Source organism: Plectropomus leopardus, chromosome 16, assembly GCF_026936395.1.
Source record: "Plectropomus leopardus strain MGB_pleo_1.0 chromosome 16, ASM2693639v1, whole genome shotgun sequence".
NCBI classification, from domain to species: domain Eukaryota; kingdom Metazoa; phylum Chordata; class Actinopteri; order Perciformes; family Serranidae; genus Plectropomus; species Plectropomus leopardus.
Window position 1 is genome coordinate 30,259,868 of NC_142191.1, and position 26,328 is coordinate 30,286,195.

General features: G+C 38.2%; 1 protein-coding gene across 1 annotated transcript in view; it reads left to right on the forward strand.

Annotated features, from left to right (window-relative positions):
* Positions 1 to 26: 26 nt before the first annotated feature.
* The window catches only part of mdn1 (midasin AAA ATPase 1), a 67,221-nt gene continuing 40,919 nt past the window's right edge, over positions 27 to 26,328 (forward strand). The window contains exons 1-28 of the mRNA XM_088089308.1: positions 27 to 297; positions 1,218 to 1,444; positions 2,247 to 2,471; positions 4,479 to 4,586; positions 4,837 to 5,029; positions 5,108 to 5,317; positions 6,990 to 7,121; positions 7,320 to 7,423; positions 8,407 to 8,521; positions 9,470 to 9,642; positions 11,845 to 11,926; positions 12,058 to 12,153; positions 12,540 to 12,652; positions 14,126 to 14,274; positions 14,432 to 14,492; positions 14,801 to 15,012; positions 15,100 to 15,203; positions 15,349 to 15,493; positions 17,447 to 17,543; positions 18,279 to 18,392; positions 19,921 to 20,068; positions 20,307 to 20,414; positions 21,568 to 21,719; positions 22,413 to 22,591; positions 22,989 to 23,197; positions 24,402 to 24,548; positions 24,649 to 24,790; positions 26,115 to 26,249. Coding sequence (XP_087945434.1) covers positions 202 to 297; positions 1,218 to 1,444; positions 2,247 to 2,471; positions 4,479 to 4,586; positions 4,837 to 5,029; positions 5,108 to 5,317; positions 6,990 to 7,121; positions 7,320 to 7,423; positions 8,407 to 8,521; positions 9,470 to 9,642; positions 11,845 to 11,926; positions 12,058 to 12,153; positions 12,540 to 12,652; positions 14,126 to 14,274; positions 14,432 to 14,492; positions 14,801 to 15,012; positions 15,100 to 15,203; positions 15,349 to 15,493; positions 17,447 to 17,543; positions 18,279 to 18,392; positions 19,921 to 20,068; positions 20,307 to 20,414; positions 21,568 to 21,719; positions 22,413 to 22,591; positions 22,989 to 23,197; positions 24,402 to 24,548; positions 24,649 to 24,790; positions 26,115 to 26,249 — 3,976 coding nt within the window. The 5' untranslated portion in view covers positions 27 to 201. The remainder of the gene's footprint in view (positions 298 to 1,217; positions 1,445 to 2,246; positions 2,472 to 4,478; positions 4,587 to 4,836; positions 5,030 to 5,107; positions 5,318 to 6,989; positions 7,122 to 7,319; positions 7,424 to 8,406; positions 8,522 to 9,469; positions 9,643 to 11,844; positions 11,927 to 12,057; positions 12,154 to 12,539; positions 12,653 to 14,125; positions 14,275 to 14,431; positions 14,493 to 14,800; positions 15,013 to 15,099; positions 15,204 to 15,348; positions 15,494 to 17,446; positions 17,544 to 18,278; positions 18,393 to 19,920; positions 20,069 to 20,306; positions 20,415 to 21,567; positions 21,720 to 22,412; positions 22,592 to 22,988; positions 23,198 to 24,401; positions 24,549 to 24,648; positions 24,791 to 26,114; positions 26,250 to 26,328) is intronic.

Genomic DNA, 26,328 nt, shown 5'->3' on the forward strand with positions numbered 1-26,328 from the left:
TTGCGCTTCACTCACATGTGGACAGGATTTTAACACCAGTGACGGGAACGTGCATGTGTGTTGTGATACAACCTCGAGACAGACAAGCGCGTGATGAACCTCACAGTTTGGCTTAATAACAGCAAATCAGGATATTTGTTTATAGATCGCGCGAGTTTGTTTTCGCCGTAGATCGCTCCTCCAGAGGCGACAAATGAAACGATGGAGAATTTAGAACTGAGCCTGTCATCACTGGGTACCATATCCAGACATGTTGACAAAAGTCACAACGAATTGAACCAGTATCTGTCAAAACAGGTAAGACACGGTCATTTCTGGGTTGTATAGAGTATCACATTGTGTTTGGATTGTCTTATTTTCACACTGAGGCTCTAAACGTGTTCTGTGTGCAGCATGCAGTCACCCTGCCTGCACATGTCTGTAAGCACAGTGCAAGAGACAACATTTTAGAGTATTTTCTGTCATTAAATCTGATCTATAGCTTTGTTAACCCCAAGAATGTAAATCAGGGATACTTAACTTGCTTTGGGGGCACTTTTGCAAAATGACAAGAGGCCAGGGGCCAGCCACAGCTGCCTTACACATGTTTCTAGGATTTTAGGGCATATATTGGAATTTAGGATATATTTTAAGATTATATGGTGTGTTTTTAAGACTTTTAGGACGTTTCAAGGATTTGGGGGCATTTGGGATTTTAGGAGGTTTATAAGATTTTAGGACTTTTCTAGGATTTTAGAACGTTTATAGGATTTTAGGATGTTTCTAGCATTTTAGGACATTTCTAGGATTTAGGGATGTTTCTAGCATTTTAGGGTATTTTCAGGCTTTGAGGACATTTCCGTAATTTTAGGACATTTCTAGGATTTGGGGATATTTCTAGCATTTTAGGACATTATGGACTTTGCTAGGACCTCTGTCGGAGGGTGTGGGGGATCCTCCACTGGCACTTTTTTGATAAACAAGCTCTATTTTGATGCTGTTTTATGCACTCTGGTATCTCGTGTATACTAAAAGTACAAAATGTATTCCCAGTGTATGTCACTTTAGTTTTATTGTCAACTAGAAAATGGTTGGGGGGCCACCCGGCATCCCATCGAGGGGGTCGGGGGGGACAGATTTGGCCCTTGGGCTGTAAGTTGAGTATAACCGCTGATATATTAGATATATTGATTTGCATCAATGTTTCACTTTTGGACCTTTCCTGTCTGAATTCTCAGATATGGAGCCAGCAGGACAGACAGTGTATTCTGGAGTGTGTGGCTCAGCTGCTTTTGGAAAAGGATTATACTTTGCTGATAGCTCGACACCTGCGGCCGCTGGTTTTGGACCTGTTGGAGCGGAACGCAGAGAGGGTCAAAGCTGGTGGCAGGATCAACCATGATCTCCACGAGCGGCTGTGTGTGGCCCTCAGCAAGCTCCTCTGCATCAGTCCTGATGCACAGGCGTAAGTGGACTCTACTCTCTTCACCCTGACCTCTAAAGATGATGATGCTGACTTGAGCATGCTAAGAATACATGGATACTGGATATACTCAGTTGTCTGCCATTCATCTTGCTACCTTCAAGTTAACAAATTAAACCAATTAATTTGCACCCTATTAGCACAATAGAAATTAAGTAACAAAGGTATTAGAGCTAGGTTTTAGCACAGAGCGTCAAGATTAAAGGAGTCAAAATTACTGGGTTCGTGCCAAATCACATCTTTTTTTTTTTCACTTCTAGTAGGTGCCGCAGCAGCCCTTACAAAGTATGGTTGTAAACTAAGTAGTCATATTTGTATTTTCTTAAACATGTGGAAAAAATCTAGACTAACTTGCATTACTTACGGTGCTAACATTTAGAAGAACAAGGTCATTTCAATTGTCATTTTTGAGTTGCAACAATTTCACTAAATTAAGTAAATACAGCTAAACTTCACAATTAGACATAAGGTGAACATGAATTAAGATAAATAGTTCTATTACTTTAATTTTCCAGGGCAGTCAGTTTCCAAGATTATTGTAAGTAAAATCAACTTCTGCACTGTATGGGGGGGGGGACTGATTTCTACTGTATATAATACATTGGCTATGGATGAATACCCCATACAGTCCCACTTCAGAAATCCAAACTCTTCCTTTGAAGGGACACACAAGTGATTTAGCACTGCATTTGCACTAAGTTGGGGGACTTGTTAATAATAGAAAAGCAAAAGAAAAAGGAAAAAATGCTCAAAATAGACTAATTTATCATTTCTCTCTGACAAGGTTTGCTGCAAGGTACTTCAACAATGCCCCCCCAGTGTTTCAGAGGCTCTTCTTCACCAGTGAAGAGTCCTCGGCTGTTCACTATGGCCCCAGGAGGATGAAGCTGCGTGACCTCATGGGCGCCACTCTGCGTTTCCTCCAGAGCGATTGTGCCAAGTTTCGAATGCTCTGGGACTGGAGTCCCTGCGTGTCACAGCTGCTCACCAGCGATGTCATGGTTCGAGGGTATGTGCCTGCTTCCTTTTCAGACCTATGGGCCACAAGGAATAACAAATCCTTACCCTCAGTTTCTTCGGTGGAAATACAAAAACAGTATTCTTGATGTATTTGTGGGTGTAGAGCAGTTCAGTAAAGTTTAAAGCAAAGCAGTTGGCTTTATTTCTGAATTGACATTACTGCTGGTTGCATTTCAAAAGCATACTAATCTTTACAAATGTAATTTTCCTGCCTTCTAGTTAACCATTATATTTTTCTTGATTTGTTTTGAAAGTCAGCTTCAGAAACTTAAAACTTGCTTGAGAAAGGCAATCTAGGCATTTTTGAACACTAAGTGTAGTTTAATCAGTATCAAAATTATGTCCTCATTTTTTGGTAAAGATGTACATTTTTCAAATCCATAATATGTAATGATAATGCAGCTTTGACAGTGTGTTAACTGTGGTGAACTATTTTCCTCAAATAAGGTCAACGATGTTACAATTTTTCACAGAAGGCATTTTGACATGTCACATTATTATTTTTATTTTGTCATTAAATTAATTTAAAAAATATTTAATACAAAATAATTCATTAAATGAATATTGAGGCTAAATGGCTGCAAAGCTCCCATCACTGACTCAGCTAAAAATTCCTTAACCCTGACCCCAATTTACTCAATTCATTTAACGTAGGAAGAGCCACACATATTTTTTCTAAGTTAAAAACTGAACTTAAGCTAATGTTACACGCTTTTTTGTATTTGGTTTTAGTTGTTGACAAACAGCTACATATAATGTGAGAAAAGAAATACCATTTATATGGTGTTATGGCTAAACTGCCCTGGAATATTTAACCCAGGTGAAATGGAGGTTTGTCTTTGTTCCTGTTTTTCCGACGTTGCTTGACTGCAGCAAAAGTTAAGCTAACGTGAAGGGGAGCTAGCTTAAAGTGTAGCAGGCTGATTAACAAGTCAGCTGGTATTAATGTTAAAACCATTTTACTAGCTAATAGTCATGCTACTGTTGACTTATTTAGCAGCCAACAAAATCATTTCTATTTTCTATATTTTTATTTTGCCGTATACATAGTAGGTAGGTGTTTGAAGTACAATTTGTTTCTGGTGGCCAAAACGGAATAATTAACCCAGGTGAAATGCAGGTTTGTCTTTGTTCCTGTTTTTCTGACGTTGCTTGAATGCAGCAAAAGAAAGTTGAGCTAACTTAACGGGTAGCTAGCTTAATGTGTAGCAGGCTGATTTAGCAAGTTAGCTGGTATTAATGTTATAAAGTGTTTACTAGCTAATTGTCATGCTACGTTGGACTTATTTAGCTGTCAACAAAAGCATATTGTTGTTTTACAGTGCACATGGTAGATAGCTGTTTAAAGTACAGTTGGTTGCTGGGTGGCCACCCAAGTAAGTCTAGTTAGCTAACAAGCTAACCAGCTGTAAGCATTTGTAAAACACACACAAAGCTAACTGCCAAGTTGTGGGTTTATAAATCTAAACAGTTTTTAACAACTACACTTATGGTATCCAGAGTTTTTAATGTGGAAAAGGGCAAGTTTTTATTTGCTTCAACTTATTATTATAACTTATTAACTATGAAGTAAGGAAACGGAACAGAGGAGGAGGATAGTACTTTTGTTTTTTCGTAGTGGCTATTGGTAGCTAATCTTAGTTAGCAAAAAGTAATAACTTCAAGTTTTTTGCCATTACTATACACAGTAACAGAAATGGTGGACAAAGAACAACCGTCTTTTTCGCTCTATTAATTGCCAAGATGGCAATGAGCAGGAAACCAATATGCACTGAAAAACATCCCTTCAAAAACGTTGGATAACATCATAATGTGTTAATTTTTTTTACAGTATCCCATATATTCCCATATGCCTCCCATATATGTCTTGGTGTTTTTACATTTAGCTGTTATATCGATGTTAATACTGCAGCATTAATATAGCTTTTATACAACATTTTTCTGCTCGTTTGCCGACAGAACTAAATGTGTTGTATTTTCTCATCGTCTCTATCAGGTACACTGCCCAGTGTTTAGCATTGGTGTCTCACATGACTGATAATCAGAAAACCATCTTTCTGAGAAAAGTGCTGTCCGGTGATGAAATCCTGCATATGAAAATTAAGTATGTATCTTTGTTTTTCCTTGCATTATGTAACTTTATATGAGAGTATTATGTCACTTTTTTTGTTTCAATCAGTGGTTAAGAAGTATTCCTATTTCTTGCTTGTGTAAAAGTGAAAAAAAAAAACCCCAAAACAAAACATTGTAAAATACTCCATAACAAGTAAAAGTGCTGCACTCAAAATTGTAATTGAATAAAACCAGAGAAGGGTCATGTCAGTGTCATAATATTTTCATTATTCCTTCTTTAGAGCTTTGGAAGAAACTCAGCAGCTGGAGGTAGAAAAAGCCCTGGTGTTAGCCAATCAGGGCTCTGTGATGTGGCGCCAAGAGAAAGCGAATAAGTTTACCCGCGGCCAAGTGGTGTCAGAGGACCTTTCCCAGAATGTGGTGGCAGTCTGTGGTGTTGTCCTGCCCAGGATAGTTCCTAGAAAGGCTGAGCAGGTATGAACCTTTTGGTTTGTCTCAAAAAAGTAGTCTGACATCTATCATTTTGGTCCTGATGTTGATGTTATTTTACAGAGGAACCAGAAAGATCTGGTGCTGGTGGACTCAACCTGTCGTAATCTGAGAAGACTGGCGCTGGCTGTAGCATCCCAGAAGCCCGTGCTGCTTGAGGGTCCTATTGGATGCGGTAAAACCGCCCTGGTTGAGTTTATGGCTGCTGTCACAGGACATATGAAAGCTACAGAGATCCTCAAGGTTCAGCTGGGGGATCAGACTGACAGCAAGGTAAGAGTGCATTGAATCAATCCTCCAATTTTATTTTACACCTCAAATTCAGGCTATTTTAAACTTCACTATCAGAGAAGCAAGGTTTACCAAAAAACATGTCTGGAGCAATGCATATTTTGGCCTGAAAAGAAAGACAGACACAGCCTAGTAAATCTGAATTAGTCTATCAGCATTACCAATAGGCCTAAATAAGCATTCATTATTATGTTTGAGGTGGCTTCTGTGCAGTGGGCTTTTTATAGTTATTTGGTACTTCAGCTGTGCAGTATTGGTAGTGAAAGCAAACAAATCTATCAATTCACTATTAAATTAGCTGTTTTCTTCAGAGGCTTCTCCTTTTGTGGATTTGGACTCCATAGCTTAGCTACTTTGAGAGGCTTAAGATTAGCCACTACTATTCTGGTTTGGCAAAATTTAGAGAAGGCGCCAGGTTATAGATGTATGACATGTGTTTTAGTTGACACATCATTAAAACAGTTATTTTTAATTTGGTGTATAGGTTACAGATTTTTTATAGTTGGAGAAATTGAAATTAAAACGTTAAAAAAAGCATTATTAATTGTTATATGTAGGGTTAAGATTTTGAATAGAAAACCTGCATCACAGACTGAAAAAGTGATGTTTAAAGAGCATAGCAGTACGAACCTTGATCAAGGAAGTGCTTATTGTTATCATTGCATAAGTATCTATTTTGAAAAAACTGAATTATTATCAGCAAAATATTAGAACTTTACTTTTAACAGTTACAGTGCTGTTAGTGTTCATGACTGCCTTTTTAACTCTTCTAGACTGTTTGGCGCGTTTTATGCGCTTTTTTCATTCTTTCTAAGTGTCATTCTGGGTTTTGACTTGGAATTTGTCATTTTTACTATTTTCTACCTGATGATGTCATTTTTACCGTATTTGGCATATGGAGACAAAGCATGCTATTTCCACTAGGTGCACTGTCGCAATCAGTGTTGCTGCAAATCGTTGACATATCCCAGGCTGTGATGATGAGAAAAAAATTATGCTTTGCATGTAGTATATTGAAAATAATTCATTTTTTGTGTCTGTGTGTGTGATTATTTTTGTTAGTCTAAAAACATAGTGGCATCATTACAAAAACCTAGCATTTAAAGGGTTAAAATTCTGAAAATTAATGAATATTTGATAGTTATGATTAGGACTGATGTAAAAAATAAACTCAATGAAAGTATAAAATAATATAAGTTTATAATAGTTTTCTATAGCCTGATTCTGTAAAAAGCATTGGGTGTGCAGAGTGGTATGAGTGTGAGTATTTGACACTGCACAAAAAATAATACTGTATAAAAATCCACGTAGCTGCACATCATTGACATATCCCAGACTGTGATAAGTAAAAATTCTACTATGCATGTAGTCTATTGAATTTTTTTTTCTTCATCTAAACACATAGAGGCATCATGACAAAAACTTGAGGCTTAGAATTCAGAAAACTAATGAATTTTTGACATTTCTGATTAACTTAATAAAAGTATAAAATAATAGTAATGTAGAATATTTTTAAAGCTTGATTTTGAAAAGTGCATTTTGTGCCCTGAGCTATATGAGTGTGTGCAATATTAAACCGGGCTCTAAGGGTTAACATTCTATAGAGGTGAGATTGAAGGCTGACAATTTTGACATTGTTTTGTTTGTTTGACAGATGCTTCTTGGAATGTACCGTTGTACTGATATACCAGGGAAGTTTGTGTGGCAGCCAGGAACACTGACACAGGCTGTGTCTAAAGGCCAGTGGATCCTCCTGGAAGACATCGACCACGCTCCTCTGGATGTGGTGAGTTAAAATTTGTCAGCAACAGTAAAGTATTTACTTAGTATTTCCAGTTCCAACACAGACACAGAATACCTCAACCTGGGTTTGTATCAATACACTCTCTGAGTAGATTCTTAATCAACAACTTAATGTTAGATGTGTTTGTTGTTCATGAATCACTGCAATGACTCACAACTGGACTGAAATGGTCTTTTGTAGATATCTGTGCTGCTGCCTCTGATGGAGAATAAAAAGCTGATGATTCCAGGACGGGAGGATTGCATCGATGTTGCTCCTGGATTTCAGTTCTTTGCAACGAGAAGGTAAAATGTCATTACTTTCTCAATGTCCAAACATGTCCAAACATGTCACGATCTTAAGTGAAAAAAGTCATGGTCTTGACGTCCAGGCTATGTGTACATCTCATTTACTGTATGTACCTTGGAATAGCTTACAGTTGACCTCTCTGATCTTCTTGCATTGTTTAGCTCATAGTAATCTTCAAACCATTTAGATTGTACATGACCTGTCTGAGCCTGTTTAAAAGAAAAAGTTTCACTGAATGTACCCGTCCAAATGGCCACATTTAAAAGCAAGTTAAAAGCCTGCCATTGCAAGCTGCGTTTACATGCACACTTTTTCTCAGATTGAAATCTGATTGAAGATTTCGGGGCAACTGTTTACATGGAATGTCCTCTAATACAATCTAGTGTTTACATGTGCTGATGCATGTGAACGGAGCAGGTGTGTGACATGCACAGATATTATGAACATGGTAACTTGACAGGGCTGAACCACAGGACACACGCAGTTCCTATTGACAAGCACATAACCATAGCATCATGTGACCTAAAAGCCAAAAAAGTGTTTCCACTCCAGTTTTGCTTTTTCGTATCGCCTAAAATACCATCGCATGCAAGGGTAAAAACTTTCTGTGCGATAAATTTGAGTTTTTGCGAAATTCACGTCATTCCATCAGTCATATTTTATATTTGCAATTTTGATTTGCACAATTTGAGGGTTAATGGAAACCTGCCTACTATAGTGACAACACAAACATATAGCACATATAGTGTATAATGACTTAAGTATAAGATGGTTTGGAATAATATTATAATCCTACTTGGACACAGTATGAGTCAATAGTACCTAAAATAATTAAAAAAAAAAAACAACAACCTTAAGACCTTTGCACACTGAGTCACTTTCTCTGTATTCATTTTTTTAATCTGTCATTTGGAAAATCACGATACGAGACAAAGTGAAAAGACACTTTTGGCAGAAGTGTACTGTGTGTGTATTGCAGGATGTACTATAGTGGTGGCAGCTGGCACAAACCACAGAACTCTCATGCAGCGCTGCTGGACAAGTTCTGGACCAAGCTGCAGATGGGAAACATGACCCGAGAGGAGCTGAAGAAGGTGAGTGTTGTTGGCTCAGCCTTCTGTTGATTTTGTTGAACCTGTAAGGGGTGAACAGCTTAGCCTGTGATTTTTTATTTTTTAATTAATTAACTTTTTATTTTTTGCAGAAAATTAGTAATGTCATGTGTTTATTTTATTTTATTTAATTTTATTTTACCTTATTTTGTTTTGTTTTGTTTTGTTTTATTTTTTATTGACAAACTGAACATATGCAAAACAGGTAAAAGGTACAGTACAGATTAAAAAAAGTTAAAAAAAAACAATATATGAGAGTAATAACAATGATATTATTGTTATTATTATTATTATTATTATTATTATCATTATTATTATTAATAATAATAATTATAATAATACTTATTAATATTATAGTAATAATAATTATAATTATTATATTCAGTTATTTTTTTTGTTCACAGCTTTATTTAACAAAAATGTGTACAAAATATTCAGTTAAACAAGAATGCAAACATACATGAGTGCACCGAAAATTTACTTTCTACACAGATCATAATAACTGATGATAAATAATCATAATATCAATACATAAATCAGTTCAAAATCTTAAAGTGAAAAGCAAGAAAACAAAAATAATTCATTTTCTTATCACATCAGGGGTTTTGCCAGATAAGTTTTTGTAATGGTCTAAAAATCTGTTGCTTTTTTTTTCTCCTTTTCTTTGTAAGAGTAATAGAGGCAAGCGTCAAGTTAAAATCTATCAAAAAAGGTGGTTTAAATCCTTTCAAAGTTCCACACATGTCCAATCAGTTAGAGGAGTGAAAAACTGGACATAATATTTCTGATCAATAGGTCATTGTAAATATGTTTTTACTTGTCATAAACATTTTTTCCTACTCTTTCCTGTTCTCTGTAAAATATTGCTACAACCAGTCTTGCAGTATTTCGCACATGCATCACAAGCTTATCCTCTGTCTCTGTGTGTAGGTGCTTGTTAACAGGTATCCCAGGCTGACGGTGGTGTCAGACCGTCTCCTGGACATCTACTGCCAGCTGACTGGGGAGAGACACTCTGACCTGGACCAAACCCTTGATGACAGCCAGCAACACAAGTCAGAGGACAAAAGCACACCGCTGGAGGGGAGAGCCCTGTCACTGAGGTGAGGCCCACCTCAAAACTCTCTCTTCTCTTCCTGTACTTTCCTTTTTGTTGTCTATTTCCGTTAAATAATGTGATTTTTAATTCTGATGCCTTTGTGACAAAGGGGTTATATGAGTTCTTCACCCACAAAAATAACCTTGTTTTTATGAATTACTCTCCCTGTGTATCATTGAATTTGGGAAGAAAACTGTAGTTCTCACATGCCTCCACGTTAAATGAAGAAACCAAATATGGAGACAATTTTTGATCAATTGGGGTAAATGTGGGCCACTTTTAACAACAGCAAAACTATAAATAAACATACGTTTACAATTTTTCATATAACTCGTACAGTGTAATCCAAGTGTCATTTATCCAGCCGTATGCTTAGGACTTTCCAAACACATGCATTTGTCTTTCTTTTCTCTTGTGGCTTATGTTCAGGTAGTTTTCTTGTAAGTTTTTATTAGTTTCTTGTAAATTTTTGGTCCATTTCTTGTGAAGTTCATTGTCTTCTCTCCACAGTTTTTTAAAGAAATCAAGCCAGCTTGCTCAGATTTCAAATGTTAAAATGGTATGTTAAAAATCTGTGCAGTAGAGTCGGAAAGAGAAGAAATCCTGACTTTAAGTCCTCAGTACGAAACCTTCCAAATGCAGGATCCTTCAATTCCCATAATGCAACTCATTTCACCAAATTTGACCTTTTTCTGTAAATGCCATCATCAAGTCCATGCCCTGAATTAATAATTTCATTTTTCTGTCAATTGTTTGATATCTCAGATCTAACTCGTGGAAAAATAACCCTGATATGTCATCATTTTTCTTTAGCTCTTTCTACAGATAGAAGCAGAGAACGTAAAGGACCATGCGCTGTGCACACACACAGTGTTTATCTGGCCTCTCTGCACCACAGCTCCAAAACAGATGCCCTTTATCACGACACCCATCATCAGTGGGGGCAAATAAAGAAAGCTCTAACCCTCTTTAAATCTGTCAGATTCCCCCCAATCAAAACCAGCAACCAGCCAGTCAGCAGCTGCAGCCTTTAATTAGCTTTCCACAAGCTGCTGCTGTGCTCGATTGATTATTGATCGGACTGCTCTCTGTACAATGGGCTGCAATCACAGATTCTTCAGGTCAAACCAAGGCGTTCTCATTAGGGAACAGGTTAATAAACACCTCACCACTCAGAGACGTCACTCACATGCCCTGCTGCTTCTTACAGTCTCCGTACGCTCTCAGTGTGATGTATGTTCAGGTCAAGTTTCAGCCATGCAATCAATGTGTGTCGTTCCATGTGCTGCACTTCAATAGTACATATGCTTTTCATGGATCAATGTTATTAGCTGTATAGCCGGGACTGTAATGCTCATGTGTTGGTCGAGGTTACTAGGGTTCATGTTGTTGAAGGAGGCCCTCATTTGTGCTTGTTTATGTTCACTTATTGTTTTAACTGGCACCATTAAGAGATGATTTGGATTTTTAAAGTGGGGTTGTATAAGGTATTTGTCTATAGTCAGTGTATTACCTAGATAGTAGATGGTGGTCAGCACACCCACAAATTAAAGAAGCAGACCTGAATACTGAAACACAAGTAAAGCAATGTCTTGTTGTGGATTGAGGCAGCAGCAAAACATATTTCAGCCACCTACAAAAAATCTATATCATTTTAAGTGTATGCTATCCTGAGGATATTTTAACCATTTTATTTTGCCATCAGACAGTCCTGTCAATGGGGAACTAAAGTCGTCATTTCTTTAACGCTGTCAGACTCCTTTGACAAAAAAAAGTAAATTAGAGCTGCTGGTCTACTGCTGCCTCGGTTTGTTAGTGTGTTTGTGTTGTTGTGTGACTTTGGTGAATCTGAAAGAAAAAAAAACACTTTTACACGTTAAAGTCACACATACACTAACTAACTAATGGATTGAATTAGTGGTCGGCCAGCAACTCCTGTGTTCTGTGATGTAAAATTACTTAATTTGTCAAAGGAGTCTGAAGGCACGGGCCATCTGATGTCAAGGTAAAGCAGTGAAAAAAGTTAGCTTACACTAATATGGTAATATTCCAAAGTAATGAAAGTGTAGTGTACGTTGCTGATGTTTTGTGTATTTTTTTGTTGTACTTGTATGTCATACATATTATTTCATTAAAAAAACAATCTTGCAGTGCAATGATTTTCTCTTCATGTTGTCTTCTTGATATGTCTTTCATTGTTTCACAGGGACCTGTTGAAATGGTGTGAGCGGATCAGTGTGAACTTCGACAGCACCTCCTCATCCACAGCGCAACGTGTCTTCCAAGAGGTTAGTGGGTTTGATTTTTTCCAAAGTAAGTGAAGTAAGAGATAAATGTCTTTCCCACACAGCTACCAGACAATAGAGTTTAGATGTATTTAGTTTAGTGACTGATGCCTTTTTGCGGATCTTCTCTTCAGGCTCTTGACTGCTTCACAGTCATGCTGTCTCGTCCTGAAAGTCGACTTCGAATGGCTGAAATCATTGGGAGCAAGCTCAACATCTCTAAAGAGAAGGTATTTAACAAGTCTATTTTGGCAAAAAAAGTTTGTTATTCCTGTTTGTTCCTGTCATGTCCAAATTTCTGTCTCCATCTAGCCCCATGTATGTGCTGCATATCGGTACTCCGATTTTGTGATTGTTTTTGCACTCACTAATAAAACAATTAATTAATTCATTAATGAAAAAAAAAGAAAATTACAAAAACATTGGTGGAGAGGTTAATGCAATATATAGCATTTAAAAATAACACATTTGTATTTTGGACATTAATGTGATCCCATACTTGAAGAAAATGTCAGCACTTTGTCATTTTCGAATCTCTGAAATTAGTGTGAAAAAAAGTCTCTCATTTTTTACAATAATCTACGTTCACGTTATGATCTGTTTCCTTTGTGTCCAGGCCCAGCACTTCTGCCAGATGTACCAGCCTGGCATCTTGCTGACCGAGCTGGAGACCACGGTGGGCAGAGTGACACTGTGCCGGAAACAGACCGAAACAGTGCAGCTGAGTGTGTAAGTGGGACATCCTGCCCGCCTGTTCCCTTTGAACATTGTTTATACTCTATATGCAGCAGCTAGATGCTGTGCCAACACTCACCTACTGTTACAGCCAAATAGATCGCCTGCTGGTTAATTGAATCAACATAGAATTGATTATAAACTACATTATGGTAAACAAACTCATCTAATGGCCTGGCCATCAGGACATGTCCAAATATTCACATCGATTCCCACCCAAAGTCAATATGAGTGGGTGCTAGAGTTTAGACTGAAATCATATTTGACTTGATATAGAAGCAGACAAAAACTGGGATAACTGTGTGCAGTTTACCATATTAAATGTAAAAATAAAGCACAGGGATGTTGTATCTTAAGGATATTTTTAAGTTTTCTAGCTCACTCTCTCGGTTATTTTTTCATCTAATCAAATTATTTAGGGAGTGAAGGAGCTGTAACTTTTGAAATAAACATTTGTCTTACCAGTGGAAAAGTTAGCCATAGAGATGTCTGCCTTGTTTCCCATATAAAGGAAGTAGATGACATGCAACTCATGGAGCTCCTAGTGTTGAAAATACTTTTGAAAAAAAAAAAAAGCAATGTCTTTTAGAAATTGTGACTTCACGGGCCTTGTTGTCACCAATGTCACCAATTTCATGTAGAAACCTTTTTCTATCTGCTGAACAACTGAACAACAGGTAGATCAATTTTAAACTTCTTCACAGTCAGGTATATGGATATTTTTTAAAAATATTGTTTAAGACACAAGTGTCCTGTCAACAATCTTTGTTTTTCTTTTGGAAATGAATGTATACAAAATAATGTAATAGTAAATATTTAACTTATGATTTAGAGATCATACAATAATTGCAATACTTGGCATCCTTCAACTCCCATATAAATCTTCACAAATTGATCTAAAGTATTAATAGGAAACACAGTAATGATTGATAGCATAATAGGCTCTGTATTTCTCTCAATATTTAAAAGCTTTCAGTTCATTAAATGTGTTGACATTGGAGACATATAGAATTAATTATGATGGACTTTTCAAATATATTTTAGGTAAGGCAAATTTATTTATATAGTAAAAGCACATTTTATACCCCAAGGCAAACCAAAGTGCTTTAGAGAAGAGTGAAGTCACACTTCATTATAGGCCAGTCACAAAGCGTGCCTCAAAGGTCTCTAGCAATTACAATTTAAATTCATTTTCAATTTTTTCAGTCAAGCCCAATGTCCCAAAACACGATTAGCTTCAGAGGACTTCACAGCATATGACATCCCTCTGTCCTTGGACCTACACAGCAGATAAGAGGCCCCCTCCTCCTCCCACTCACCCCTCAAAAACATGAACATTCACATGCTTCATGTTGAAGCAACAATTATTTTATGGTTGAGTGCGTCAGACTGTGACACCAGCATCTACGTACAAAGCATACAATCGAATGTGTTACCACCAAATGTGTTCTTTGTTGCCATGAACAGGGACAATCAGACCTTTGCTGCCACACGTCCCTCTGCTGTGCTGCTGGAACAGCTGGCAGTGTGTGTAGCCAAAGAGGAGCCTGTCCTCCTGGTGGGAGAGACAGGAACTGGAAAGACTTCCACCGTACAGCACCTGGCTGGAGTCACAGGTGAGCTTAGGAGCCCAGCTCGGCTGTCGCTCAGCAACCCTAAACGCTTAATGAAGGGTCCCTAATCCTTCAGTTTCTGATATACAGTATAGTGTTTGTGACTCATGGTTTGTCAACTTTCCTGATTGAAATGTTCCTACCTGTGTATTCAATCCAGGGCACAGGTTGCGGGTTGTGAACATGAACCAGCAGAGTGACACTGCAGACCTGCTCGGAGGGTGAGTGACGCACAAATTGTAATTAAACAACATAATTATTTTCCTTTGTATTTATCATTTTACGTCATTGACATATTTAAGGTGTTAGATATATTAAATACTGGCCATCATTTTGATCGATTAAAAACTGTTGCACCAGACTGTCAGAAGGGCAAATATTATATTGTATGTCCGATCACCAGTCACCTTGATTTTATGCATCTCCCAACTCCAGCATTTCAAAATTATAGACTAGTGGTTCTGTGTCACTGCTGGTGGCTGACAGATGTTAAGTTTTGGAGTAAAACTCTATTTCCTGTCTAATGTAGGTACAAGCCAGTAGACCACAAGCAGATCTTGCTCCCTCTGCGGGAGGCCTTTGAGGACCTGTTCTCTCAGACGTACTCAAGGAAGCAGAACCTGACCTTTCTGGGCCACGTGCAGACCTGCTTCAGGGGGAAGCGCTGGCAGGATCTGCTCAAACTCATGGACCACGTCTGCAAGTCTGCTCTCACCAAGGAGCTGCAGGACAAATCCGATGGTAGTGTCACTTAACAATGAGAGCAGTAAGTATGTTGGCTTCTGTGGCACAATGAAAGACTAATACCCTATGTGCATGTGTGTGTAGCTGCTTTGCTGCAGGAGCGGTGGGAGTTGTTGGCCGCCAAGCTGAACCAGACCCAGCAGCAGATTCGAGCCTGCGAGGCGGCCATGGTCTTTGCCTTTGTGGAGGTAGAGATTAAAAAATATCTTGATAAGTGGTGCACTGGTAGCCTAAACCATAAATTGCATACCACATAACCATGCCTAAAAAGTAAATGTACATGAGTGTACAGCCTTTGTGGAGCAGCTCTGATCTCTCGCTGTTCCTCTGTAGGGAACATTAGCTCAGGCAGTGAAGAAAGGCCACTGGATCCTGCTGGATGAGATCAATCTGGCAGCAGCCGAGACCCTGGAGTGTCTGAGTGGACTGCTGGAGGGCAGCGCTGGATCTTTGGTGCTGCTGGACCGAGGAGACACTGGTGAGGAGTGCGAATACCTGTAGTGTTGGTGGTTGATTGCATTTTGTCAAATCAGAATCCAGTATTAAATCATTATTCTTCTGAAATCCCTCATGACATTAGATTCACCTTTCAACATTTGTAACCAGAGATACAAAATATATCTAAAATGTATTGTTCATTATTGAAATGAACAATACATTTTGATATATTTTGTATCTCTTTCTACCAACACTAACAGCAAAAAATACAGTCAAGCACTGTATTTTTTGTTGTTAGTGTTGGTAGAAAACCTTTTTGTAGTTGCAGTTTTAATTTGAAACAATACAATAAGAAACGAAAAATACATACAAAGCTGTATGGTATGATACGATACAATGCGATACAATACAATACAGTAGTAAACAATACAATACTATACAATACGAAACAGTACGATATGAATGAATATGATACAATACAAAACAGTATGATATGATACAATAGGAAGCAACTGTGTTGCAAGTTTAGGCTGAAACCCATTTTGTGTCCTCAGACAGCTCTGCTAGAGAAGTTAACACACAAATTAGTAACACAATTATACAAACGGCACAAACCCACAGAAACACGCCAAGCATTCATGACCGTGGAACATGTTGCATAATATCCTCAGATTCAGATCTTCATAAGAGATACACTAACTTTGGTTTAGCAACAGGATAGAATGATGTATAAACAAATTTCATCGTTGCGATGGAGGGACTCTGAATCACCCGATGGAGAGCAGAGGGTGGTATTCTCCATTTAGAACATGAAAGCATTTAGTTGAAATGCTGTTAACAAGTCTGAACGTGCTCTTTTTGGGGGATGCCTGAAAGAAGTGTGCCACAATCTGAGTGCAGATTTGGAGTCTATTTTCTAATTTTGTTTTAAGTTTCACAGATTGGCAGCTTAGCCAGGCTGTAGTACAGTACGGTAAACAATGTTCACAACCAATAAACAAAACCTGAAAATGTGATTAGCAGCAGAAGTATGGCATTGTTGATAAAATATAGGGCTGACACACAGAAAATAACTTGTGTAGCCACTAACTTTGCATCCTTATTTTTCAAGAGTTATATGATCCAAATGCTAAGATAGACAATTTTAAATATTGATATGATATGAATAAAAAATCAACTGGGAGATAGGACTGACATGATGGATGGTAATGGTTCTAGCTACTCTCTTGGCCCAGTTGAGACACGCTATCAAGTTGTAATCATAGAGTGGTGTAACAGTGATGTTTTTTACTCATGGATTATCTTTGGAGGAACACGGGTGCTGGCTGTCAGACCACATTAATCAGGCAGCAGTGCTGTTTCATACTTCTAAATGGTAGATTTTGTGAAGATTTTTAAGAAGCTTTTTGCTGTGATTTTTTACAGCTTTCTACAGATAATCATATACTTCAGTACAGTAATTTTAAGCCTTATAGCCTTTAAATTAACACATCATTAAATAAATTAAAAGATTAACATAGGCACATATTGATCAGTGATGAATCAATCATAAGTTGTGATGCGATGTGATAATAATATATATACTGCGCCCATGAATACCATCACAGTTACAATAAAACAAATGACTTTTTTTATGTTATTGTACTAACTTATTTTCTTGAAAACTATGTGTAGGCAAATATCGCCATGATTCAGAATTTTATATGTTTTTTGCAGAACTGTTTTTTTCTTTCTATTTTCTGAGAAAATAACATTTTAATATTCAACTTTGAAGAAAATAAACTACTTATGTCAGTAAGTTGATTAGTCATTAACTATATGTAATTCTGCCAAAAGTCTAACTTAATCTTTGATCTAAAACTTGATGTGACATACGTTCAAAAGAGCACACTGATAAATGCAGATCATTGTCATTTTGAAACAAATGTATCAAGGCATTTGCTTTAAAAGAATCTAATAGTGTTGTTAATATTGCTGTGTTTTTTGATCACAGAGCCTCTGGTCCGCCACCCAGACTTCAGGCTCTTTGCCTGCATGAACCCAGCTACTGATGTGGGGAAGAGGAACCTGCCGCTCGGCCTCAGGAACAGGTGAGAGTGTGCAGAGGCGAAGGCAAAATTAAAGTCTATATCGCATTAGCTTCAGACTAAACTAAGCTATTTCTGTATTTTTGTTAGGAGAAATAACAGACACATTTATTTAAACCTTTATTTAAATAGGGAAAGCCATTGAGAGCAAGCTCTCTTTTACAAGGACTTCCTGATTACATTATATATAAAAATAACAAAAGCACACTGCAGTTTACATTGACAAAACATGAGAAATGTGGCCGATACTAAAGTGCACATTACAGCCACTGCATACATCAACAAGTAGTCCAGAACATCAACACATGGGACAATATTACTCAAAGAAAACACATGCATGCACTGTGCTCTGTGTCAGTCAAAAAAGATTTAAATTGATTAAGAGGGATTAGCGTGTCTAATTTTAAGAGCTTCTGCAGGTTGTTCCACTTGTGTGGAGCGAAAATATCAGAATTTTTAACTTGACAACCATGTCTCAGAAAATACAAACATGTTTGGGTTAATTTGTTGTGCTGAGACTTTGATATAGACATAGAGCATGTTCACAATTTGAGATATTGAGGACAGAAATGAAATACCTACCCACCACAGTCTAGCTACATTTTTCCCTTCATTAGACAGATCCAAAAGTTAACTGAATTATAAAATGGTCATATCAATTACACAGTCCATCCAGCAGTGATATAATGTCACATGTTACATGTGTAAACCTGCAGTGTGTGTGTGTCTCTCTCCCAGGTTTACTGAGCTGTATGTGGAGGAGCTGGAGAATGAGGGCGACCTGCGTATTCTGGTTTCAGACTACCTCAAGTTCTTGAATCCACAGCGGAGTGTCATCAACGGCATCATAAGGTTAGACCTGGCATAATGTTACGGCTGGTAAAATTCAGTTAACGCTGTTCTAGACAGCACTGAAAACAAATGTGGCTCCAGTAAGACTGTATTAGGGGAATTTTTATTTGTGAGTTATTGTAAAAAATCCACCTTATATGTACATCTTGTTGGTGCCATATGCAACCTGAGAGACAGCAGTCAGGGCTGAGTAATGCTGTGTGTTTCTGCGTGTTTCGGGGTTTTAAACAGTACTTAACTCTTAGGGTCTGTCTTAATATGACACACACTTATATTGCTCTGCTCACAAAATTCACTTTTCAAAATGAAGCTTTAAAAATTATGATACATTGGTATTATTTTCTACTATCATTGAGTTACTTCAGTCCTAATCATGAATATAAAAAGTTCATTATTTTCCAGAATTTTAAACCATTAAATGCCAGGTTTTTGTCATGATGCCACTATGTGTATAGATGAAAAAACCCCCACAAAAAATCAATTATTTTCAATATTCTACATACTAAGTAGATTTTCATTTTAGTTATTTATTTTTGATTATCACAGCCTGAGATACGTCAGTGATTAGCAGCAACATTGATTTTTTTATATAAATTATTGTTTTTTGTGCAGTGTCAAATACTCACGCTCATACAGCTCATCACATAAAATGTGATTTACAGAATCAGGCTATAAAAAATATATATATTTTTTAAACAACATCAGTCAGAATCTTAAATATCAAATATTCATTAATTTTCAGAACCTTAACCTTTAAATGCTAGGTTTTGTCATCATGCCACTATGTTTTAAGATAAAAAACAAAAAAATTAATTATTTTCAATTTACTACTTTTTTTTTGCTGATCACAGCTTGGGATGTGTCACATATGCAGTTTGAATGGGTTTCCATGGCGCATTTTCTTGCACTTAACCGTATGAATATGACACTTTTTTTTTAGGAGCTGAGCTGGAAAACCAGGGCTGCATAAAAATACACAATCTTGTCAAATTGATGACACATGCATGAACGCAGCCAAAATTATCAAAGAAATTAAAAATGAAAAGCACGTAAAATGCATCAAACAGTTCCTAAGGGTTAATTTGTTTTTGTTTTTGCTTTTTGTTTTTATTGTTTTTTATTTATTTATTTAACTTAACCGAAAACATGCTAGAACTGACTCACTAAGTTAAGATGAAAAATCAAGTCAAGGAAGTAAAGCACGAGGCTCTTTGTATTAAAGATGTTAATACAACAGCATCTGTCATAATAAAGTATAGGTTTCTATTGAGGAAACTAAACATGGTTTTAAGAAGAGAGAGTGCATTAGTAATGTAGCTATTTGCATAGCTTTTCTCTTTTCTGTTCTTTTTTCCAAATGTTAGACCATTAAAAGTCAAGTTTGTAGGATTTTGGGGACACTAAGATACTTCAAATAGCACATGGCAGTCTTTGTCTTAACAACCCAGCTCAAACCTTAACCTCACTCCTTCTTCACTCTTCAGTGGGCTCAAGCTGATTTCCTCCTTAATTATGTGCGTGTGTGCAGTTTTTACCTGGCGGTCCGCAAAGAGGCCAACTCCCATCTGGTGGATGGGACGGGCCACAGACCCCACTACAGCCTGCGGACTCTGTGCAGGGCGCTGAAGTACGTGGCAGCCAACCCCTGCCACAGTGTGCAGCGCTCACTCTACGAGGTATGAGGTTGGACTGAGATCTTCTTGACAGAGTGACAGAAATCCAAAGAAAAACATTATCTCATTTACTGCTGGTGATATTGACACATGCCAGAAGGTTCAGTTTGGTGACACCTTTTTTTTCTTTTTTCCATATGTGGGTGTTGGAAGAAGTTCATCCCGTCAGTGTTTTAGTGTTGTTTCAATCCCCTTCACCTGCACATATTCCACACTAATAGTCTCTGATTCTGGGTTGCAGGGTTTCTGTCTGAGCTTCCTGACTCAGCTGGACAGGAGTTCCCACCCACTGGTCCAGAAACTGGTGTGTCAGCACATCCTGACAGGGAACACCAAGTGTCTCAAACAAGTAAGACGCTCTGAGAGCTAGCTCCCTCTTTTAAACTTTTTCTCTACATGTGTGCCAGTGGATATGTGGATGACTTGAAACTCAAGGAGCTATGTGTTAAATGTTTTTGAATCTTAAGACTTAGAAGCAGATTCTATGGGATATTGATGTTTTTAGCCTGCCTGGTTGTACAACTGACTACCAGAAAGTTCTCTTTTAATGTAAATTTTAGTGCTTGTAAATTGTATTTTGTCCCCTTTTGTGTCTCTTTCTGCAATGGCTGACTGCCTTGACCAGAGGCAGTCAGAAAGAGATTTTTAATCTCAACGGGACCAACCTGGTTAAATAAATGTTAAATAAAATAAATACTTATTTTGCACTTGAGCTTTAAAAGTACCTAACTAACTACAAAAGAACGGAGATGAACAGCAGGTGCATTGATGTTTTATTGTGTGTGGTTATTACCTCCTGATTGGGCGATAAGTGCAAAGAAATATGTCAGAGTGCTGAGGTGGAGCCTTGATGGGGTTAACTGAAATACTGTTAGAGGGCATAAAACATATGAAATAGAACCAGTAACAATATTCTGTACAGTATACAATCTTCCTTCTTAATTATTTATAGTGCCATTTGTGTTCAATTCATTGTTCAATTAAATACTTTTGGAAATTTCCTATAATTTTTTTTGCAATTCAACCACTGTTTTCTTTGTATTTTCGCAGTATACTGAAAGCATCAGAAAGGCAGAACTGAGTACCTATAGTATCTGTTTATTTATCGCAAGTAATACTGTTATCTCAATGGCCTGGCTTTTTTTTAGCAACCTGGTTGTATTTGCTTGTACTATTTTTATAGACTTGTCCATTGTTTACTTTGCTGTTGTATTTTCGGTGATAACATTTTTTGTGGACTTTTTCCTTTTCCAAAACAAGGGTTAAATGATAAGTTAGACAAAGGTTAGACTATGAGATTGAGATCATTTGATAGTTTTGTGATTCTGTATCAATTGAATTTACATGATATGTTACATATTTCTGTTTATGCTTTGTCTAATATGGGATTTTGAATTCTTTAGCAGCAGCACCATAGTACCACAGAAACTTTCAGATCAATATTTATGGTTTAAATGTTGCTTTACTTTAAATGAAAAAGCCTTTTGTTTTGTCTCCTGCAGCCCATCCCGGCGCCCTCAGATCAGCTCTGTGTGGATGTGGAGGGCTACTGGGTGTCTCAGGGTGAGATGGAACCAGCTGTGGACCCCACTTACATCCTCACCGCCTCAGTCAAACTCAACCTCCGCGACCTCGCCAGAGTGGTATCTGCAGGGTAGGAACACTGCTGGCAGCCTGACCCTCTGTCTGTGATTTCCCCCCAAATCAATGGCTTCATCTATAAATGTCCAAATGTTGATTTTGTCAGAGCTAATTCTGTCCCTTTAGATGAGAACACATCAGGACAAAATGCGGTTGGACTGAATTCCCCCTGCAGTCAGTTATCTGCCAACAGGAAGTGATGAGCTCTGTATGGCTCGTCTTAAGGACAGCAGACCTTCTAAACTCCTAACCAATCATTGGTATAGATTTTTAGATAGAGCATAACTCAGTAGGGTTAGGTAATATGTTAAAATTTTCCAACCAGCCACCACAGGCAATGTCCTCCCAACCTTAACTGTGGTTTCAGCTGAGAGATGTGTTGTGCGACGTGTTCTTTAGGGGCAGAACTTTAAATCAGCAAATCAAAGTCACGAAAAAATGCCGAAAAACCCCAACGATAGGCCAAGTACTCTTGGCCAGTGGTCAATATATTTGTCCCATTGCCCAGCTCTATTTGTGAGCTCTAACACTTGTATTAGTCATTAGTTCATTGGATAAAGGTTGACTTTTCTTTTTTTATTATTATTTATGGCTGCTGTACGACTCAACAGTACGTCCTCACCAGTCAACAGTCCTTTAAATTTATTTGTGATGACTCTGGCCAACCTTCATGCTGTCTTTCTCTCTTTATGTTTGGGCCTCACAGGACTCACCCAGTGCTGATCCAGGGAGAGACGTCTGTGGGGAAGACTAGCCTGATCCGCTGGCTAGCAGCAGCCACGGGGAACCAGTGTGTGAGAATCAACAACCACGAACACACCGACATCCAGGAATACATCGGCTGCTACTCATCAGACGACAGGGGCAAGCTGGTCTTCAAAGAGGGTATGAATACTTACACTAACCCACTTTGAAAATAGACGAGGTTGATATTATTTAGGCCATCACACAGTGTCTAAAACGTTGGTGAAATGTGATTTAAATAACTCAAAGCAGTATCAATCAACCAGTCAATCAGACATTGTTTGTATAGCACTTTTCATATTAATAAAAAAAGATAAGTAAAACACTCACATTGTAAATAAGACATAAATGAAAGGACAACAGCAGAAAGTGAAATAATAAATAAATATGTCAAAATCGTCAGTCATCTGGTAGAGATTTTTTTAATCCCTTGCAGAGCAGAAAAAGCTCATATCAGATCAGATGTCAACCATAATTTAGAAAAACAGTCTACTATTAAACTCTAATGTCTAATGTTGGCTCCGTGTCTCTGCTGCAGGCGTTCTGATCGACGCCATGAGGAAAGGCTACTGGATCATCCTGGATGAGCTGAACCTCGCCCCCACTGACGTCCTGGAGGCTCTCAACAGACTACTCGATGACAACAGGGAGCTCTTCGTAGCAGAGACACAGGAAGTCATCAAGGCTCACCCCAGATTCCTGCTGTTTGCTACCCAGAATCCACCTGGTCTTTACGGCGGTAGAAAGGTACCCCATTCATTCAGTCTGAGAGAGATTTGTCTGATGGCATGGTTACAGTGAGGTTACCTTCAAATTCACTTTGGTCAAACACATACTACTGGCCAGATTGCTTTAAAACTTGATATGGATAATCATGATCTGCAGAGGATGCATTCTGATGTCCTGGTGTCTCTAAAAATCTTAATTAGATAAGATTAGATTAACTTTATAAATATTCAATGAAACTGAAGGGCCAAGTGGCTCACAGTAAAAAGAATAACATAACAGGACAATAAAAACAAGTTTAAAACAACAGATAAATACAACAAACAGGTCAAAAAACACGAGCCTAAAAAACACTAAATGACTAAAACCTAAAAATAATCTGTCATCTCATGCACGACATGTTTGGCACAGGCAGCGCCCCACGGTGCTGATCACCACTCTCCACTGCATGTTATTCACATCTTGTCTACTGCTGGGAAGACAGAAGCAGAAAAATGCCAACCAGTTCAACTTGAAGCCCCCCGTTCCCTTTCTCTCTCTCTCTCTCTCTCTCTCTCTCTCTCTCTCCTCTCCTCCCTCCCTCCCTCCCTCCCCTGGTACTCCACAGGTCCAGTCACTTTCCCTCTCTCTCCACCCTCTTTCTGTCTTGATTCGGTCCATTAAATCTCCTGCCTAAGTGCCATTTAAGCATTAGACAATTCACAAAAGTTTCATTTAAAACAAAATGTAATGAAAAAATGTTAATTTGGCAAGAACCCGACCTGACTCAAGCCCAATGGAATAGTGAGAAATTGGGATCAGGCAGAGAATCAAAGCTCTAATGTAAAATGTTAAAATCAGTTCATAAACAGGGATTCAGTTGATGTAAGTGAATCAGTGTGCACAAGTATTGACTTTGGGATCAGTTTTGGCAAACTATGACTCGCAAATTTGTAACGTTGACCAATAGCAAGGCGCACCAACTAGACATGTCACTTTCATGAAACACTGGAGGCCATCATAGCCTAACAGCTGTATCGCACCGTCAGCTTTGTCAAAGTACAAAATTACAAAATTAGAATTTAATTCAATACAACTCAACACCACCACAGACCTTAGCCTTGATAGTCCAGCTCAGAATAAAGAATGTTGTTTTGGATTTTTGATTTATATAAACTTACTCCACTTCTATCTGATGCACAAAGTTTGAAAACAATTTGAGTAATCTTTACCGGCCGATCTTCAGGTGCTCTCCAGGGCTTTCAGGAACCGCTTTGTGGAGCTGCACTTTGACGAGCTGCCCAGTGGAGAGCTGGAGACCATCCTCCACCAGAGGTGCAGCCTGCCTCCATCCTACTGCACCAAGCTGGTCAAGGTCATGCAAGACCTGCAGGTAACTCTACACCCTTGTATGTTATTGTAGTACTGACTGTGTACCCTGCCAATCTCTTGTGATCCTAACTTGATTTGTGAAATGTGTTTTCTCCCATCAGTCCTTACGCAGGGGCTCCTCTGTGTTTGCGGGGAAACATGGCTTCATCACCCTCAGAGATCTGTTTCGCTGGGCAGATCGCTACAGGCTGGAGGAGCAGCAGGCAACGTCGCAGGACTGGCTGCAGCATTTGGCTGATGATGGTGAGGCTCATCAGACATGTCTGTTAATTTACCAACTATTTATGTATCGTAAAATGTCAAATATAAGCCCAGTCCCAATTAGATGCCCAGTCCCTTTTACTAACCTGCTGTGGTGACACATTTTGGCAGATAAATGCCTGTCTTAGTTTGTGGCTTTTTTACCGTGCACTTCATTTTTAGAGAAGTTCTTTTTCTTTTATGAAACCAGGTTGTTGTCTAACCACTGAGGATGTTAGTTATCTGCTTGGATCGCACATAGTCAAGTCAAGTCAAGTCAAGTCAATTTTATTTATAGAGCCCATTTTCACAAAACATGGTTTGCCTCAGTGGGCTGTACAGTTTACCACATCCCTCGTCATCCCACGTCGACATCACTAGACCCTCACATCACCCAAGGAAAAACTCCCGAAAAAGGAAAAAAGGGAATGTATATATGTTTAAATGTCAATTTGGACATGCACACATGGTTAGCTTGATAAGATTCTCTACATTTCAGTCATTCAGTTCATTTTACTGAAACCATGAGCTCCAAAGAAGAATTAATGCCAGCAGAGTAAACAAAAAAGATGCAAAAAAAGAGGTTTAATGAAACAATTTGATCTTATTTCTCACTGACTAAAAATCCGTCCAATAAAGAAGCCTGTCATAAATAAAAGCATGTTGAGTTCAGTGGTTCAAGCAAATAATAGCTGGGGCTATTAATTAAAGTTTTACAGTATATATTTTATTTATTTCATTTTATGTGCAGTTTCGAACATGAATGCTACCATTTGATGCACCATGCCAGATTATGGCTTGGAGCTAATTTGCATCTGCAGTCCCACAGCACGTCAGAACAAATACACAGCACAATGACATGATAGTATAAAGTTGCACAAGAAGAAGAGATTGAAAAAAAGCACACAAGACAAAAAAATATACACAATAGCACACAATATGAAGTGATACAAAGAAGACACAAGACAGACAATACAACATGAAACTGCACACAAAAAGTACATCACTTATAAGACACCTAATTACAAGAAAAAAACAGTTATAAAGTCCAGAGTTTATGGTCAGTGAGTGCAGAGCCGAGCAGCTTTTAACCATCTTTTCAAGGTGGTAATGAGAGTCCTGATATAGGTGCAGTTCTTCACAGTGTTCCACTGATTTGTGGCTTTTACAGAACAAGCCGATAGCCCAAATGCAGTGTAAAGCAAGAATACACAAAGTCACATAGTGAAGAAGGGGCCAAACCATTTGGAATTTCATTAACCAGGATGAATCACTGGTACACATGCTCCACTGAAACCCTGGATAACGCTGCTGTCGTCTTCATCAGGTTACATGTTGCTGGCAGGACGTGTGAGGAAACCGGAGGAAGAGGCCACCATCCTGTCCATCCTGGAGAAGCACTTCAAGAGGACGGTGAACCCTGAAAACCTGTTCTCTCAGAAACAGGTCACCAGCCAGTTCAGTAAGTGGATCATAACACTTAAAAACATAAAATCTCACACCAAACTCAATTTGCAATTGTAATCAATTTTTTCCCTCTT